General features: G+C 58.0%; 2 protein-coding genes across 10 annotated transcripts in view; both read right to left on the bottom strand.

Annotated features, from left to right (window-relative positions):
- The window catches only part of RASSF5 (Ras association domain family member 5), a 76660-nt gene extending 75542 nt beyond the window's left edge, over positions 1 to 1118 (bottom strand). Inside the window, exon 1 of the mRNA XM_036342624.1 lies at positions 291 to 1118. The gene's annotated coding sequence lies outside the window, so the exon portion shown is untranslated. The remainder of the gene's footprint in view (positions 1 to 290) is intronic.
- A 141-nt stretch (positions 1119 to 1259) lies between these two features.
- The window catches only part of IKBKE (inhibitor of nuclear factor kappa B kinase subunit epsilon), a 30351-nt gene continuing 13349 nt past the window's right edge, over positions 1260 to 18261 (bottom strand). For 6 of the 9 annotated variants that reach the window (XM_036342596.1, XM_036342594.1, XM_036342595.1 and 3 more), the window contains 6 exons: positions 15929 to 15968; positions 15125 to 15226; positions 13614 to 13710; positions 12531 to 12664; positions 12233 to 12304; positions 9443 to 10210 (listed from right to left, as the gene is read on the bottom strand). In XM_036342596.1, coding sequence (XP_036198489.1) covers positions 10177 to 10210; positions 12233 to 12304; positions 12531 to 12664; positions 13614 to 13710; positions 15125 to 15226; positions 15929 to 15968 — 479 coding nt within the window. In that variant the 3' untranslated portion in view covers positions 9443 to 10176. Of the gene's footprint in view, positions 2000 to 5876; positions 6032 to 9442; positions 10211 to 12232; positions 12339 to 12530; positions 12665 to 13613; positions 13711 to 15124; positions 15227 to 15928; positions 15969 to 15991; positions 16506 to 18261 lie in introns of those variants that run through there. The other 3 variants (XR_004973210.1, XR_004973209.1, XM_036342597.1) reach the window with 3 other exon arrangements.

Genomic DNA, 18261 nt, shown 5'->3' with positions numbered 1-18261 from the left:
CTGCAGATGCCGACCGCGGGCAGCCACCCCCGCGGCGCCGGAGCGAGACTGAGCGCGTGCCGCTCTCGCTCTCCCTGGATTTCCCCTCCGCGGGCAGCCCTGCCCGGCAGGATATTCCTTTCCGGGAAGGCTGGGCTTGGGGGATCTGGGCCCTGGGTTGGGAGAGCTTCTCCTTCTCCATCAGACCCTTCTCTCCCCGTAGCTGCTCTAGTCATTGCTATGGAAATACCAGCGGCCCCCTCCCCCCCCCCCGCCCCAGCCCTACTTAGCATCTGTGATGGACAGCTCACCTGTGGACCCCGAGGACAGATTGCCTTGGCTGCCGCACCAGGACCAGCGCACCAACCCAACCCCCTTTAATGCTCTGCTGTCGCGATCTTGAGAGAATTGATACTTTTGGAACAAAGGGCCAAGCGCTTTTGTCCTGCCCTGGGTCCCACAGATTATGGGGCGGGTCTTGATCGCCTTCGGGCGTGAGGAAACGGGCCTCCTGTCTGGGCGAACCTGTGTCCTGGCAGACCAGCTGTATGACCCTGGCCCTCTTCAGCTTCTAGTTCTAACCAAACTGGTCTGGGCATGCGGAGACAGGGAGACGCGTTTGCAGCCCTCGCCAGTTCCACCGCCCGGACTCGGCCGTCACTGCCCGTCTTCTTAAAGCTCGGGCTGGGTTTGGTTGGTTTATCACAGGTCACCAGCAAACAACTTGGGGAATTGCCTAAAATAGACCTCGCCTCCTCCCCCGCTTCCCAGGCTAGAGATGGGTCTCCCCCTAGTGTCTGGCAGGGGAATTTTCACTCTTGCTTTTCGTTTCCCCTTGCAGGAATTCTTAGGTAATTCCTAACATTTCTTGGAGTCCAGTGGCGGAGGGAATTCCCAGCCTGCTTTGGTCCCTGGCTTCTCCCTCATGGCCCGGATGATCGCATTTGTAGCGGAGGACATGTCGCAGGGTCCTCGGGTCTCACCAGAGACTGGAGCTGAAGGTGGTATCTGGGCAAGCGAGAACGGCCCACAGCAGCCACGGCCACAGGAGGCAATGCCACAGCAGCCAATGCCGCAGCGCTGCAAAGAGAAGGCACTGAGATTCGGGAGTGTAGGCCTCCAGCCACCCCCACCTCCCCTCCCCCACCTCTCCTCTCCCCTGGCTGAAGCTGGCTTTCTCTCCATCAGTGGTTTTCAAACTTTGGCAGCATGGCGATCACCTGGAGGGCTCGTTAACTCACAGATTACTCCCCCGCACACAGAGTTTCTGAGTCAGTGTGTCTGGGGCAGGGGGTTGAGATTTTGCATTTTTAATGAGTTCCCAGGAGGTGCGGATGCTCTGCCTCAGATCGAAGGTAGTGATAAGATGGGCTCGTCCGTTCTCTCCCCCACAGGACAGGTGACTTCCCTGGGACAGACGGAGAGAAACCCAGTGGGAAGACTGTTCCCAGATGCGCTGAATGTCGGAAAAGGAAAGTGCAATTTGCCTTTGTGCCGTCTGATTCCCCTCTCTCCCACTTGTTCTGCACGCAGGCTCGTGGCTTGTGCAGAAACCTATAGTGCATGTCCACATCTGCTTCACCCACCCTCTGTCCTCTGTCATCTCCTCCCAGGAGGGCAGCGGGCTGGGTGAGGTTCCAGGTGTGGACCCACTGTGAGCTCGGCGTGCCAGCTTGGTGTGGCAAGAAGAGGAGACCTGGCAGAGTTCATCACTGGGAGGCCAGTTTGGAAATGTCATTTGTGAAATAATCGCTGACAATCACATCTCTGCCCTCGACCTCCCGCCCCCACCCCTGGCAGCCCAGGCCAGAGAGGTTCCTGGGATGACTGTCTCCTTCGGCCCTGGACTGGGGACCGTCCGGAACGACCAGGTGTAAACCCTTCCAGATCGCCTGGGCTGCACAGAAAAATGCTGGCTTCTGTGTTCCTGCTGCAGGCAGCTGGGCAGCAGGCGGGGTGGCTGCTGCTCTCAGCACTGAGCGGGCGGAGACCATGCCAGGCCAGCACCAGACATTGGCTTCTGGGATGGGAAAGAGATGAAAATGGAGGTGATATGACTTCATGTAACCAACCCCAAGGTTATCAGGTTGATCTGAGGTTCCTCTCCCTGAGCCAAGAAATCGAGGTCTGGAGAGGTAGTTGCCTCCCCCGAACTCAACAGGAGGCTCCCTGCCTGGGTCTGGTTCCTCTGATGCCATCTTTCCAGCCCAGTCCTTTCTTCCTTGAGAAGCATCCCTTCCCTCCTACAACACACACACACACACACACATACACACACCCCACACACAGCCCCCCCCACCACACACACACACACACACACACACATACCCCACACACAGCCCCCCCACACCACACACATACACACACACACATACCCCACACACAGCCCCCCCCACACCACACACACACACACACACATACCCCACACACACCCCACACACCACACACACACCCCACACACAGCCCCCCCCACACCACACACACACACACACACACCCCACACACACACCCCACACCCCACACACACCCCCCACACACCACACACACACGCACACACATACATATACCCCCACACACATACACACCACATACATACACCATACACCCCACACATACATACACCACACACCCCCCACACGCACACACACACACACTCACACACTCATTCCTCCCTCCCCAGGGAAGTATAAACTCCTCAGCTGGCGGGTCAGGGTGAGGTCGGATGCTGGAACCTGAGCATGATTTGCACCCCTCTCTGTCACGCAGGCAGCACGGGAGAGGCCACAGCAGCCTTGCAGAGACACCTCCGCTGGAGTTTCCCCCACGTGAGCGGCTCCGCTGGGCCCGGAGCCGTGGACTTCCCTCTGCTTGTGACTCACTCCCAGAAGAGGGGGCCGCTTCGTGTTTTCACTTTTGACCAAGGGGAAGGATTATGAGAGTCGGAGTGTGTGGTCAGTGTGTGAGGTCACTCCCGAGGTAGGTGGTCCCTGAGCCTGTCAGCTCCCCCGGGGGGGCAGTGTTTCAAGGCTTTCCCACCCCCTCCTGAGCGTCTTAGTAGGACGGGGGAGGAAGGACAGAGGTGGCTGCCTTTCTGCAGGGGAAGTCTGGGGCTCTGCTTAGCTTTGAGGCTTTGAAATTCCCAAAGCACCTGAAATTCCCAAAGCACCTCGGGCCTCCCCGTGATTCCGACTGCTCTGGGCTCTGCAGGGGATCACCAGGCCTGTCCTGCAGGGCAGGTTCCGCTGCAGTAATGAACCACCTCACCTCCCGGCCTGTGGACCAGACTTCTTCCTCACTCACTCCACTGCCCTCCGCCGTGTGCCAGGGAGACTGTTCATCAGAGCCACTGAGGGACCCAGGCCGACGGAGCAGCCACCACAGCTAACGTTGCCAGTCACTGTGCAGAGGGAGGCCGAGAGGGTCTGCAGGCTCCTACACCCACCTTTAAAGGCTCCACTCGCTTCTGCACAACTCGTTCACCGGCCAGACCTAGCTATACCACCTGCACCGGAGGGGGGGGGGGGGGGGGAGAAGTGCAACCCTACCCTGTGCTCAGAATGGGAAAAGGGCTGGAATATGTGGCCAGCAGCACCGATGTTTACTGAGACCTTCAAGGGCACAGAGTGGCGATTCATTGAACAAGTATTTAATACCCACCCTATGTCAGGCGCTGTTCTAGGCACTAAAGCAGCCATGGGCAAACTACGGCCCGCGGGCCGGATCCGGCCCATTTGAAATGAATAAAACTAAAAAAAAAAAGACCGTACCCTTTTATGTAATGATGTTTACTTTGAATTTATATTAGTTCACACAAATACTCCATCCATGCTTTTGTTCCGCCCTCCGGTCCAGTTTAAGAACCCATTGTGGCCCTTGAGTCAAAAAGTTTGCCCACCCCTGCACTAAAGGTACAATAGTGAATCAACATGGACATGCTATCAGGTTAAGTACTATGATGAACATGACGTGCGTTAAGGGACTAGAGAGTTTCAGGGACTAAGACTAGATTGGGGAGCAGACATTGAGGAGCAGACATTTGAACAGAAACCTGAATGGAGTAGGCCCTTGGCTCTCCAAGCAAGGGTGGCCCAGGCAGAGGGAGCAGGAGGCACAACAGTCCCTACACTTTCCCAAACCTTATGCACGCGTGTGTTCCAGATTGTTCCAGACCCCATCTCCAGAGACTGGTCTGGCAAGTCTGGCTATTGGTCCGTATTTTATAAAAGAGTTTGATCAGAGTGACTCACGGACCACACTTTGAAAATGGGACCGAGGCCGTGTGCTTGTGTGATTGTGGGATTGTGGAACCCCTCCCTAGACATTTGAGGGCGAATGCTCTGACCCAGTTCCAGCTCTCCACGCTATTTCCTTCCCTGCTCAGACCCGCTTGTCACACACTGAGCTCAGCCTCCCAAGGAAGTAGGTGTGGCCTGCAATGTGTAAGGAGGGTCAGTAATACCTTCCATTGCTACCCTGTGAGCCGGGACCGTGACAGAACGTCATCAGGGAATTAAAATGTTTGTGAAGCCTGGTCAGCAAGGCTCAGTGGTTGACCGTCGAGCTATGAACCAGGCGATCACAGTTCGGTTCCCCATCAGGGCACATGCCTGGGTTGTAGGCTCGATCCCTAGTGTTGGGCGTGCAGGAGGTAGTCAATCAATGATTCTCTCTCATCATTGATGTTTCTACCTCTCTGTCTCCCTTCTCTGAAATCAATTAAAAATAATAATAAAATGTTTGTGAAAGTCCCTTGTAAAATGCTACATGTTACATGTACTTAAGAAATATGCATTCAATTCCTACTATTTGGCAGGCACTCTTGGCTGGAATGACTTCATCTCCATGGCCACTCTGTGAAATGGCCAGCATTCCTCTCTCCCAGGTGACACAACTGAGGCTCAAAGAAGTCATGTGACTGGCCCACAAAATGGCCCAGTCTGGACTCAAATCCACGCTTTTGCCTTTGCACTGCCCAGCCGGTGTGGTAACAGCAGCAATGCTTCAAAATCTCTCATCTTACTTTGTAGGTGCAGCTTAAAGACCAGCAAAACCTTTCTCCATTTTTCTCTCCCTATCACAATCCTGTTTACCTCCCCAGGTCCAGTCCAAATGCCAGGTCCCCCAGACCAGAGAGCCTGCCCAGAGTCACCCAGCCCTGACTCGTCGCTTTCTTCTGGGCTCCCGTCGCCTCCTGTGTCTCTAACATACTTGTCATCACAATATGAATCACAGTTCCAATTTGACATTTTTGCCTTCCTCACATGGGCCTTTTTTGTTGTTGTTCAAAAAAAAATTTTTTTTTTTTTCAGAGAGGAAGGGAGAGGGAGAGAAACATCAATGATGAGAATCATTGAGGGGCTGCCTCCTGCACGCTTGTGGGATGTGCAGAGGGAGGCCGAGAGGGTCTGCAGGCTCCTACACACACACACCACACACCACACCACACACACACCACACACACACATCCTGTGCAGGATGAGCTGAAGCCTCAGAGTGAGTCCCCTGCTGGGCTCTGCTCATCCTACTGGGGATCGAGCCTGCAACCCAGGCGTGTGCCCTGACCAGAATCGAACCGTGACCTCCTGGTGCGTAGATTGACGCTCAGCCACTGAGCCACACCAGCCGGGCCTCATGTGGGTCTTGTTGCTCTTTCTGGTCACACCATGTGGGGCAAATAGGAGGTGCGCATCAAATGTCTAATGAAATGAACCCAGCTGTCCGCTCCCCACCTGTACCTACTCCAGGACTTCTCTCTAAACATCCCTTCGAGCCAGGGCCCCTGCGCCCAGGGAGGGGAGACGAGGGAATTGCCTGGTCCCGGGAGAACAGAGGTGCCAGCGACCTGCCGGGCCTGCGTGGAAGTGGGGGTGGTGCTGGGAACTCCGGTGAAGACTCACATGCAAGGGAGCTGGTCCCACTGGGGTGGACTTCCTGCTGCAGGTGCTAGTGACTGTCCAGGGCTGAGGGCTGGCGGGTCACCATCCCCACTGCAGGGGGGTGGGCCTTCTTTGTGTCACCAAACTGGAGTGGTCCCACGGGGATCATCTAGGTCCTTGGGGACAAGAAGGGCAAACCAGGGTGGGAACGTGAGCAGGGATTTGAGGCTCCTGGAAAGGCCTGGAAGGGTGTCACCATGTGGGGTGGGGTGGGTGGGGCTTGTTTTCAAGCAGTTTAGCGGCGCCTCCTCCGCCCTGTCCCAGTTAATGGAATTTTCCCATCCCAGGCCCCTCTGCCAGGCTGACGATAAGGCTGGCTGGGGTGTGTGTTGGAAAAACGCAGCGATTCCAGGCCCATGTCAGCAGCCTTTGCTCCTGGCCAGGGGGTAGCCTCCAAGCCACAGCTACTTGCATTCCAGCACTGCGCCAGCGAGGGGGCCAGCGCTGTGGGCCAGCCGTGGATGGGGCTGCCACAGACCAGCACAGCAGAATGGCCCAGATCACCTAAGCCTATCCCTGCTCCCACACTCCCCCCCCCCCCCCCCCCCCCGGGTCTCTGCCTTGTTCCTCTCATTTCTGCTGCTTTCCCTCCCTCCTCCTTTCTCCCTTGTCTACTCCATCTATCTTTCCCTTCCTCTCCATCCTTCCCTCCTCCATACCACCCTCCCTCCTTTCCTCACTCCCATCTCACCCCCGACTCCTCCCCCGCCTCTGGCAGAGGGTGCAGGGAGAGGACCCAGCTGCTTCAAGTGGCTGCTGCAACTCTGAGCTTCCAAGGAAAATAAAATCCAAGTTACTTCAGGCCACCCTGGCCCATTCCTTTCCACCTCCCAGTGGGGTTGCCTGATTCCGGATCTTTTCTGCGATGAAGGGAAAGGAAGCCAGGAATTACACTGTTTACAAGTTCATGGAAGCAGTTTGGAAGAGAACCCCAGATGACCAGCGGCAGCAATTCTTTGAGCCTCCCCCACCCCCTCGCACCTTCCCGAACCCCACTGAACTGAGGCAGCCCCGTGAGTGCAAATGGTGAGTCCACTTGGAGAGTGGCCAGGCCTTTGTGGAGGCCTAGCCTGTCCCTGAGACTGGCTTCCCTGCCTGGCTGTCAGGTGCGGGTGCTGCTAGCCCAGTGTACCGCCCACTGCCAATGGCCCGAGCTGGCTCATTCACACGTCTTCTGGGGGACACCTCAGGCTCTCAGACCTGAGCTGGGTACGCATCACAGCAGGAGGAAGGAAGCCCAATGCAGGCTCACCCTCACCGATGGGAATCAGAAGGGAAATGGGGTCCCAGAATCTGTTTTGAGTCACCAGCCCATAAGGAGGAAACGGTCCCTTCGGAGGGAGAAGCAGAGACCACAGCCCTGCAGCACCAGGCCCTCCAGACCTGTGGGCAGGCCCCCCTTTAACCTGAGTCGACTGTTTCCAGAATCTGCTGGTCGTGGATCTGAACGCCCCGTGGACTCCTCCCAGATGAGGGTGGCTGGCCGAGCCCCTGGCCGAGCTCTCTGAGACCAGCTTCTGCTTCCCCTCCCCCCGGGCCTGCAGCGGCCTCCCTTCCAGCCAGGGAAGGTGGGCTGGGGAGGGTGTGCCCAGACCCACATTGTGTTTCAGGCGCTTTGTGGAAATACCTAGTTCATCTCTACCCATAACTGTGAGTGATAACATCTCCGTTTTACACATGAGGAAACTGAGGCACGGTGTTTCGATCCACCCCCACAGAGGCACCACCCAGGCCCCAGAGTCAAACCTTTAAAATGCCAGTGGTACTTACCCTAAAACCTGTGTCCACGGAGCCCCGAGGGAGAGCCGAGTTCCTTGGTGTGGCCGTGAGGCCTTTCGGGGCTGGCTCCTCCCCTTCCTCTCGCCGCCTTCCAGTCCCACGTGGAGGCTGGTGCTGCCCAGGCCTCCACTTCTGGGCACCTTCCCTCCCCTCCCCTGCCAGACCCCAGCCTGGAGTCAGTGCTCCAGGTCCTCTCCCGACCCCCTGTCCTGGCTGGACTGAGCACCCGCCCTGCCAGGAGGGAGACCGTGCGTGATGCTGCCCGTGAGCTGTGCCCTGCTGTGCTCGCAGCTCTGCCTTCCGTGGAGGTGAGCTCCTGGGCAGGCACGGCCCCCAGTCACCTGGCAGCTGTGGGTGCCCATGTGCATCTGAGGAACTGGGCGGTCCTGCACCTTCAGTGTTACGTTAGGCCTTAGAGAGGGGTGTTTAAGAGGCCTTCAGGTCCCTGGGGGTCTTACAGGGTCCCTCTGGTCACGGGCCTTGGTGCAGTCCCCCCGCCCCGTGGAGGTGGAATTGCAGCTCTGGGAAGTTGAGACGTGGAGGCGCCGTGTCCTGCGCTGCCCCGCACAGGATGAGCTGAAGCCCCAGAGTGAGTCCCCTGCTGGGCCCTGCTCATGAGCTCATGGGGCCTGGATCATGCGTGTCACCCTCCAACAATCTGCACTTGGCTTTCAGGGATCCCCTGGCGCTCGTGCTGAGCCCCACCAAGCATGTGGGGTCCAGAAGCAGCGGACGGGGAAAACCCACGGCGGGACTTCCCTGCAGGGGGTGACGATCCGGGAGTGCTGGCCGGAGCTCCTGCGGGCAGAGCCGACCAGGGTTGGCCCAGGGCCACTGAGGGAGCAGCTGGGTCCTGGAGCCTCAGAACCTGAGCCCACTGGGCTTAAGACCCATGGCAGGAGGCCCAAATGGCACACACGAAGCCACTTAGCCTGATGCGAGCAAAGCCCAGCAAGCCCTCCTCCCCCGGGTGCCTGTCCCTCCATAGAGAAGCAGCATGGAGATGGCAGATGCGGGGCCCCAGCCTCCCCCACTTCTGCCCGCGGTCAGGCAGGCTGCCCTCCAGATGCGGGGCTCCAGGAAGCTGGGCAGGAAGGACTTCTGGGGTTATCGGGGGTTGAGCATAATGTCATCTTGATGCTTCGAAGCACACAGTGGGGCTTCTCATTTGTTTCCCTCCCCTATTGGGGCTACTTTCCTGTGTACTCCCTCCCTCCAGCCTCCTAAGCCAGGGGGGAGTCCAGCTCTGGTTAAGGGAGCCTGGAGGTTCTCAGGGGAAAGACTGAATGTGCACAAGCCTGAAGGCCTCGCCCAGGCACCATGCTAGCTTCTGGACAAAATGAGAAAGGCCCCATTCGACCCATAGCAATGTTCCAACTCAGTATCTCGGGCACAGCCTGGGTTTTGAACAGTGTGTGTGTGTGTGGGGGGGGGGGGGGGGCGGGGGGGTAGGCACATAGATGGTAGATTTGAGGTTTAAAAAAGGCCTTTTTTCCTCCCCAAGTTCCAGGCCCCTTATACAGCTTCCCAGCGGACAGGGGGAGGGAGAAGAGGGGAATGGGAGGCCACTGTCCTTGGGCTTTTCCCTGAAATTAGGGCCCGTTTAGGGGAAAGGCAGGAATCGGGAAGTGACCAGGCCTGCCTCCATTCCCCAGTCCTTCTCCTCATGGATCCCCACGTGCCTGCTGGGATGCCAGGCGCACCTGCGGCCTCCCCCTGCCTCACCCACGGCCAGGGAGAGACACCCAGAAGCAGAAAGGAAGGCACGTTTATTGCACTTCTTAAAGGCGCAGGCCTGTCTCCCCTCGGGCTGTGGGCTTACAGGCCTGTGCTCATTGCATGGCCATTCCTGACCAGCTGGCTGACATCCCAGAACTGGTGGTGCCTCCCAGGGAGAGAGAAGGGGAAGGTCCCTGGACGTGGTGCCCCCACCACCCACTCTCTCACCCTAAGGCTCAGCCAGACCCAGAGCAGAAGGCAAGTCAGACTCTGCGATGCCTGTGGCCGAGTGTGTGACCCTCAGGAATCAGAGGAGAGGGGAGAGGGCTACATGTTCAACAAGAAACAAGAAACACCACAAGAGGAAGGAAGACTGGGATTAGGCCATGTGGCCCAGCACCCTGGGGAACCCCCGTGGGGCCTCCTCTTCTGTTCCCTGAGGAGCGGCGCCCTGTAAACCGGGGAGAGGGGCTGTCAGAGCCTCTCTCCCGGGGGCCCCGCAATGTTCAGCTGTGGGTGCCAGGGGAGCGTGCGCCTGGCCGCGGAGGAGCTGTGCCTGAGCCCGCGTAGGGTGTCAGATGGGTCCTGACAGCTGTGTGGTGCCCGGGGCCTGCATGCTGCCTGCAGACAGGCAGTGAAGGTAATGCTGTGGCATCTCCCAGCGGTCGGCCAGGAGGGAGGTAGGCTGGTGATGGGACAGGGACAGTCCTGCGTTGGGTCCCATGATTCTAATGCTTCGGGCTGCCCTGTGCACCCACGGAGCTCAGACATCAGGGGCTGATTGGACCCGACTTAACCTGCAACGAAAGGCGCAGGTTAGCTTCTCCCACCAAGTGCAGGAGCCTGGGAACCACTCCCCAGGCCAAACAGCGTTCAGCAGCTCCAAGCTTTCCGGGCTCAGCTCTCCTGTCCCCCGAGAACTCTGAGGTTCTCAGGCCTAACTACACGAGAGTCCGTGGGAAGCTTATAAAATCCCCACCCTGGGCCACACCCAGAGCTTCTGGGGCAAGACCCAGGCCTCTGGATTGTTCGAAGCTCTCCTGGTAAACCCAGTGCAGCCAGGGTTAGGAGGGAGAGGAACTCAAAAGACTTCTTTAGGCTTCCTGGCTACAGCTCTGAATAAGGAAGTGAAAGTTCACGAAGATAAAGTATTTTATCTGTAAATAGACTGCATATCACAGCAAGAATAATTTATGTCAGCCCTAAAATTAGAACTTCCTGCCCATTGGGCTGTGTTGGAAAGGCTTTCCAAGGAGCTGTCGGCTCTCCCCTTGGCGGGCATTTAGGAGGATGGATCCTCCCTTGCTGGAATGGGACATGGGAGATGCCTTCTGAACCCAAGGGGCCTCGGAGACTCTGGAGATGACCACCAGCTCCTCTGGGCCTCCCTGTCTCCTGGCCTCCCTGCCTCCTGGCCTCCCTGCCTCCTGACTTTCCTGCCTCCCTGCCTCCCAGCCTCCCAGCCTCCTGGCTTCCCTGCCTCCCTGCCTCCCAGCCTCCCAGCCTCCTGGCTTCCCTGCCTCCCAGCCTCCTGGCCTCCCTGCCTCCTGGCCTCCCAGCCTCCTGGCTTCCCTGCCTCCCTGCCTCCTGGTCTCCCTGCCTCCCAGCCTCCCTGCCTCCTGGCTTCCCTGCCTCCCTGCCTCCTGGTCTCCATGCCTCCCAGCCTCCCTGCCTCTGGCTTCCCTGCCTTCTGGTCTCCCTGCCTCCTGGCCCAACTCTAGCATCCCAGACTGGTGTGGCCTGGGGGGAACACCTACCATTTAGTGAGGCCTTCCTTCTGTGTGCCCTGTCCTCCCTCCTCAGCACATTTCAGATCACACCTATTTAATCCCCACGGCCACACCATGAGGTGGGCCTCATTATTCCTATGTTACAGAGGCAGGAACTGAAGCTCAGAGCTGAGCGGACCTCCCAGGGTCACATCCACGCAGTTGGGAAGGAGCAGAGTCAGGAGTCAAATGCTGTTGGAATCTCTGCGGAGTCTTCCCACCAGGCCACCGGCTCCCAAATGGGGGATGGTGGGGGAGGTGACAGGCATACCCAGGACGGACGGGGTCCTCGCCTTTTCTGCATGTGTGTATATGTATGTCAGCCCCTTGACCTCCAGGGCAAGGCCATCCTCATTTCTGAGGCGATGTCCTGCCTTCCCTCTGGTGCTAAAATGTGCTTTATGGAGCAGGGCTGCTTGATGGGGAGGTGTTTTCCCTTCAAATGTGTTGATTTTATTGTATGAGAAGTTGGTCCCTCCAGTTTTTTTGTGTGTGGATTTTACTGGTGCACAGAATCCAAACATCTGAGCCTGCTGCACCCCTAGCACCCTCTGCAGCACCCCTCCCCCTGAAGAGGGGGGTCTGCTCAGGGGACGAAGCAGAGTGCCTAGCACTGGGCCTGCAGCCTGGGTGGCCTGTGAGCACCTGCCCCCAGGGCCATGACCCCAGGCTCCGTGCCTCAGTTTCCCAGTGCATGACACGGAGATGAGGCAGCGCCATCCGAGGCTGGGGGAAGTACAGGTACAGCCCACGTTCATAGCCACGGATCCCCATGCCCCAGGCCCATCTCTGACTGCACCGAGAATGGTCTTAGCTTCCAGGTCAAATGCCTTCCCTTGCATATCCCGCAATTGCTTAAAATTAGATGAAGTGTTCCTTTCTGATCCACTGAATTCTCGAGGCTCTCGTGGAGCCCGGAGGCCTCCACCTGGTGAGGATGGTGACTCAGCTGTGGACAGGCCGGAGCTCCGGCACCTGCCACCAAACCTGCCTGGGCAGGTGCAGGCGCTGGAGGACCCAGCCCGCCCCGCGCACCGCGGGACTCCTTACCTTTCGATGATGCAGTTGTTGTCCTGGAGGTCGGAGGCCAGCAGCTTCATCTCCTTACAGAGCTCCTCCATGCTGTCCAGGGCAGAGGCAAGAGCAGCCGCTGTGCCTGAGGCCGAAGTTGCCCTGACCGACCCCTTCCCTGGGAGGCCGGCCACCAAGCCTCTCTTTACAAAGCCTGCCTTCCAGGCCCGGTGTGCGGCACACCCCTCGGGCCCTAACTTTCATCCCCCCCTTACACACATACACACACACACGCACACACACACACACACACACACGGACATCCCTCGGTACTCACTGGAGACCCAGGTCCTTTAGCTGGAGACCCAGGTCCTTGGGTGCAGAACTGGAATAAGGAGCCGTGGGGGTGGGGGGGCCTTGGGCCCCCTTTGCTCTGTCCTGCAGGAGCTGGAGAGACAGCCAGTCGAGGATCTGAGGGGAACCACACTCTAGTCAGAAGGGAAGAGCCAGCTCACCTGCGGGGAGGGCAGTGCTGCGGAAAGGCCGGAAAAGGGTAACAAAACGGCCCCAGCCACATCCCCAGAGCAACCAAAAGCTGAGCCCTTCAGGCGAGCCCTCCTTCCCAACCTGTGAGTGCGGCCACCCTCACTGTCCGCGTGGATGTCATGATCCTGACTGCCAGGTTCTCCCTGTGTCTAACTACCCCCTAGTTCAGCGGTTCTCAACCTGTGGGTCGCGACCCCTTTGGGGGTCGAATGACCCTTTCACAGGGGTCGCCTAAGACCATCCTGCATATCAGATATTTACATTACGATTCATAACAGTAGTAACATTACAGATATGAAGTAGCAATGAAAATAATTTTATGGTTGGGTCACAACATGAGGAACTGTATTTAAAGGGCCAGAAGGTTGAGAACCACTGCCCTAGTGACACCTGCACCAGGAGCTGCAGAGAGGGGGAGGAGGCAGCCACTTGCGGGGAGGGGAGGGGCCATGCTGCCTTTCCTAGAAGAAGCTGCCCTCTCTGTTCCTTTTGGCAAAGCAGGCGGCTCCTCCAGCTGCCTGTGCTGGGCTCTCGCAGAACGCAGATGAGAAGGTCAAGGAGAGGTCACACGGCCCCTCTCAGGAGTGGCCCGCAGCCTCCCAGACAGGAGGAGGGTGAGGAAGATGTCCCAGCGTTCTGGAGGCTCTGCCCTTGCCGTGACCTTCAGTCTGGATCCTAGGAAGTGCCTTCCACTTTCTCCATCCCCACCTCAGGGCGCCTTTGGGGTCGGACCTCCCACCCATCCCAACATGCTTGGGCTTGGTCCAGGGCAGCTCCGCCCAGAGGCAGGGGAATGGCCTGAATGCCCCCAGAGCACCAGGTTGGCTGGGCAGCCCCCAAACTCCCCCCGCCCCCCGCCCTGAAGCTCCCGCACCTTGCTGAGGCCCTCCTGCACCTTCTGGGCTTCGGTGCTGTAGGCAGCCACGGAGCAGGCGACCAGGCGCAGGTGGCTCCTGGCCTCGTGCACCACCCTGGAGAGAGCAGATTGAAAATCAGAGCCAGGCTTGCCGGCTCTTACGGGCCACACCCAGCTGTTGTTTGGGCCACTGCACAGCCACGGAAGGTCCATGGGTCCAGGCAGTGCCTCCCCCACTGCCTCTGCCCGTCTGGGTGCACCCTCAACTGTCCCCCTGTCCCCCTGTAAGAGTGCTGATGCTCTGACAGGCTGGTGAGGGTCCTGTTGCAACCAGCTGGGACCTGCAAACACCGTGCGCTGGGCAGGGTCACCCAGGCCGGGCAGGAGGAGCGCACGGCCAGGCCCGGCTCCAGAGTGGCTCAGGACGGACAGCCCACGCCTCCTATGGGAATTCCTGAGGCTCCCATTCCGGAGAAAATCAAGGTCAAGGCTCTTCTGCGGCTTCTCTAAGTGCAGGGAGTGAGCAAGGACATTGTATCCGTTGCCCCTTTCAAAAGGAAATCACGTGCAGAGGGGTTATACCAGTGGTTGACTGAGGACGCTCAGCCCTGGCTACACATGAGAATCGCCCAGGAGCTTTTAAGCTGCCGCGATCCAAGCCAACTTCAGGCCAGTGAAACCAGAGTCGGGGGCGGGGAGCTGGGCATTGGTATTCTAATGTGAGAGTGGGTGGGCGCCTGCGTCTCAGCCCACAGGTCCCGTGGATCTCAAACAGACGCACCTGGGAGCCTGCCCTTCTCCGGAGGAGCCAGCGTTGGTGCAGGTGGGGGAGGAGGGGGGCTGTCTGAGAGGGAGCACCTGTGACAGGGGTTCTATGTAAGGGCCTCTGCCTGTCCCTGCTTCCAGGCCACTGGTCCCACCCCAGGGGACCTGTGCTCTCCCCAGAGAGGGAAGGCTTCCCACATGGCCACCTGGGACCGTGGGAAGAACCCAGGTTTTAGGGGCAGTCACACCCTGTACTGTCCCACGCCTGCTACCTGCTAGCTGTGTGGATTTGAGGAAGAGACTGTTCTGTGAGCCTGATAGTACTTACTGTATAGCAGTGGTTCTCAACCTTGGCTGCACATTAGAATCACCTGGGAATCTTTTTAAAACCCTGATTTCTGGCCCCCATCCTCCGGAAATTCTGATTCTTTGTTATGGGGTGGGGCCACAACATGAGTAACAAAGAAACAGAATTTCCGGAGGATGAGGCCCAGAAATCGGGATTTTAAAAAGATTCCCAGGTGATTCTAATGTGCAGCCAAGGTTGAGAACCACTGCTGTATAGGGTAGATACTGTGGAGTTAAATAAGCTAATGCGTAGAAATCGCCCAGCGACTGCCTAGCCACCCAGGACCACAAAACTACCCATTTCTTTGCCTTTGTCCCTTTACTACCACCCGCTTCTCAGCCAGGGTCGGCCGAGCCCAGGACTTCCGAGCCTGGAAGGGCCTGGGGTCCGCGAGCTCAGGAGGCCAGATGGTTACCTCATGCGCTCGCCGTGCGTGACCAGCGACGCCCGGTACTTCTGCACACACTCCTCCTGGAACACCTGCAGGAGCCGCTTGGCTAAATGGCTAAAATTCACCCTGGAAAGAACAGGGAAACCGAGGCACCGAGCTAAGCAGTCAGAGCCGCCTGAGCACAAGCCTAGCGTGCCTGGGTCTCCACCTCCTAAGCGCCCAGCCCCCCGGCCACAGCAGGGCTGGCTCTCCAGGAAGGAGGAGGTGATGCCCACACGGGGGGGTCATGGTGACCAGAGGGGCTGGCACCCAGCACAGGACAATAGAGGGACACAGACTCTCAGCTCGGCCCCAGAGGGAAGGCGAGACGACTGGAAAGTGTGTGTGCAGGTGTCGGGGGTCAGGGTGGGTATAGAACTGGGGGAGCGAGTCGCCAAATAAGCATTAAATCAGGGGCCCCCTGGGGTATGAGAGGGCCCAGGAAATGGAAGGGCAGAGGGACACCCAAAGGGAAGCTCAGGCAGAGGCCAGGGCGTCAGGGGGCAAACCAGCGAGGGGACAGGGAAAGAAACCCTAGGAGCCAAGCCGTCTTCAGAAGTAAGTCCAGCTTCCTGCGGCCGCCTCTGAGGAGCCTCCCTCCAGCTCAGCCACCGTCCCCTGCCCTGGCTCCAGACAACCCGCCCCAGATACCGTCACACCGCCCCCCTCCTGCGAGGCCTCGGCCTGTGACCGGGCCCCTCACCACTTCTCGTCAGGCACAGAGAATCCCTCTGCCCGGGGGACACCCACCCTCCCGCGCCCCCTCCTGCCAAGGGGCCGGCCACTCACTTGTCCAGCTTGTGGATCTGCTCCTCGTTGTAGCCCAGCCCTGGAGGAAACAGCAGAAATGATGCCGCCTGTTACGGCGGCAACACGGAAGGCCCCAGGGTGGGGGGGGGGGACACCCACAAAGATGCAGTCAGCCTGGCTTGAACCCTGCTCCCTGGGGCTCCCAGCCACTGAGCCAGGAAGGACGGGGTGAACCGAGCACCCAGGACACTGCACCACGACAAGGAAGGAGCGGACCTGGGGCAGGCGAACACTTCAGGGGGGAGTGGGGGGGGGATAGGCCTTGTGGTCAGCCCCGGCCCCTCGGCCAACACCCAACCCAGGGTGACGGATGCCTACAGGCTGTTGGCCTCATCCCGAGTATTCAAGCTGCAGGAGAGCCAGCTGGGCTCTGCAGCGGAGCTGGATAAGCTAGCCCTCCTCCCCCCTCCCGCCCTGTACCCCACTTCCTTGCCCAGACACTTTTGCCAGAAGGGCGATGAAGTTTTCACTTCCTGGGCACCTCCTGATGCTCTCTCACTGGGGAGATGCTGCCCCCTCGTGGGCTTCGAGGGAATGGGCCTCGGGCCATTAGCGTCTTGGAGAGGAAACGAGGCAGAGGTTACCTTGCTGACCCCCCCCTCCACACCCCTAGTAGAGAATTCCCTTCCGGGCACTGTTCACAGCCAGCTGGGCCCCTGTGGAGGCCAAGCTACACGTCCCAGGCCTGCCTCCTATTGGCAGGGCGCTGTAAGCAAGTGATTGCGCCTCACCCAGTCCGTTTCGGCGTCTGCCACACGGGACACACGGCATGGGTGTGAGGGCAGCGAGAGTGCCCTAGTGTTCACTCCTGAGCATTTGTCAGAATGGCCTCTTCCAACACCCCAAGAGGCATTTTTCCTGCTTCTTTTCCAATTTGAATAAAGGGCCCTTAAAGACCATAGCAATGAAACTCTTGTTGAGGCTGCAAAGTAAGGTGATTAAAAGCAGCTGGACCTTGTGGTGCTGGCATAGGAACAGGGCGACGGATCGGTGGAACAGAGTAGAGAGCCCAGAAGGAAACCCAAGCCTATAGGGCCAATTGATATATGACAAAGGAGGCAGGAACAGGCAATGGTGGTGAAAGATAGTCCATTGAAGAAATAGTGCTGGGAAAATTGGACAGAAACGTGCAAGAAAAATGCAACTAGAGCACCTTCTTACACCATATACGAGACTAAACGCAAAATGGATTAAAGATGTAGATGTAAGATGCAAAGCCGTAAAACTCCTAAAAGAAAACAAAACCTTTGACATCTCTCTTAGCAATTTTTTTTTTTTGATCTATCTACTCAGGCAAGAAAAACAACAACAAAAAATAAACAAGTGGGACTCCATCCAACTAAAAGGTTTTTGCACAGCAAAGGAAAACATCAACAAAATGAAAAGACAGCCTAGTGAATGGGAGAGCATATTCTCCAGTGATAAATCCAATAAGGGGTTAAGGCCCAAAATTTAGAAAGAATTCATGCTACTCAATACGAAAAACACACACACACCAAACAATCCAATTAAAAAATGAGCAGAGCCTGAAGAGATGCTTCTCCAAATAGGACACACAGATGACCATAGACATGTGGGAAATCTCACCATCACTAGTCACCAGAGAGATGCAAATCTATACTAATAAGAGCATAATATGCTAATTAGACCGGCGTCCTTCTGAGCGTCCTTCTGGACGACCTTCCGAATGAAGCCAGGCTGCGAGGGAAGCCCGGGTCCCGGGTACCAGAGGGAAGCCAGTGCTGGCGCCGGGGGAAGGAGGGCCTACTCTTGCCCAAATTTCGTGCATTGGGCCTCTAGTTAAAACACAATGAGATATCACCTCCTGCCTGTCAGAATGGCTACCATCAATACTTCAACAAACAAGTGCTGGCGAGGATGTGGAGAAAAGAGAACCCTCATGCACTGCTGGTGGGAATGCAGACTGGTGCAGCCACTGTGGAGAACGACACAGCAGATAGGGAAACACGCCTTGAACTCTAAGGTGCCCGGCAAAGGTGTGGGTTCTCTGTCAAGGGCCACCTCTTTGATGGCAGCCAGATGCCAGCCACTGTGAAGCCCGTTCGTGTCACCCAAGCCTCCCACCCCACCTGGCAACAGGCTCAGGTGTAAAGGCTTCCTCCTCTTGCTGGTCTGCGGGCAGCTGGAGGCCAGGGGCCCAGGGGCCCAGGGGCCCAGCCTTGGACCGGCCGCACCCGGGCTCTGCATGGCCAGTGAGCCCCCAGCAGCAGCCCCAGGAGGAATCAAACAAGGGCTGGGTACCTGGTGGGAAGGAGGGAGAGAGAGGGGAGCACGAGTCCGCACAAGAGGAG

The sequence above is a fragment of the Myotis myotis genome, unplaced genomic scaffold (assembly GCF_014108235.1).
Source record: "Myotis myotis isolate mMyoMyo1 unplaced genomic scaffold, mMyoMyo1.p scaffold_m19_p_18, whole genome shotgun sequence".
NCBI classification, from domain to species: domain Eukaryota; kingdom Metazoa; phylum Chordata; class Mammalia; order Chiroptera; family Vespertilionidae; genus Myotis; species Myotis myotis.
The sequence above is the reverse complement of the archived record's forward strand: the minus strand, read 5'-3'. Positions and strand labels throughout refer to the sequence as shown.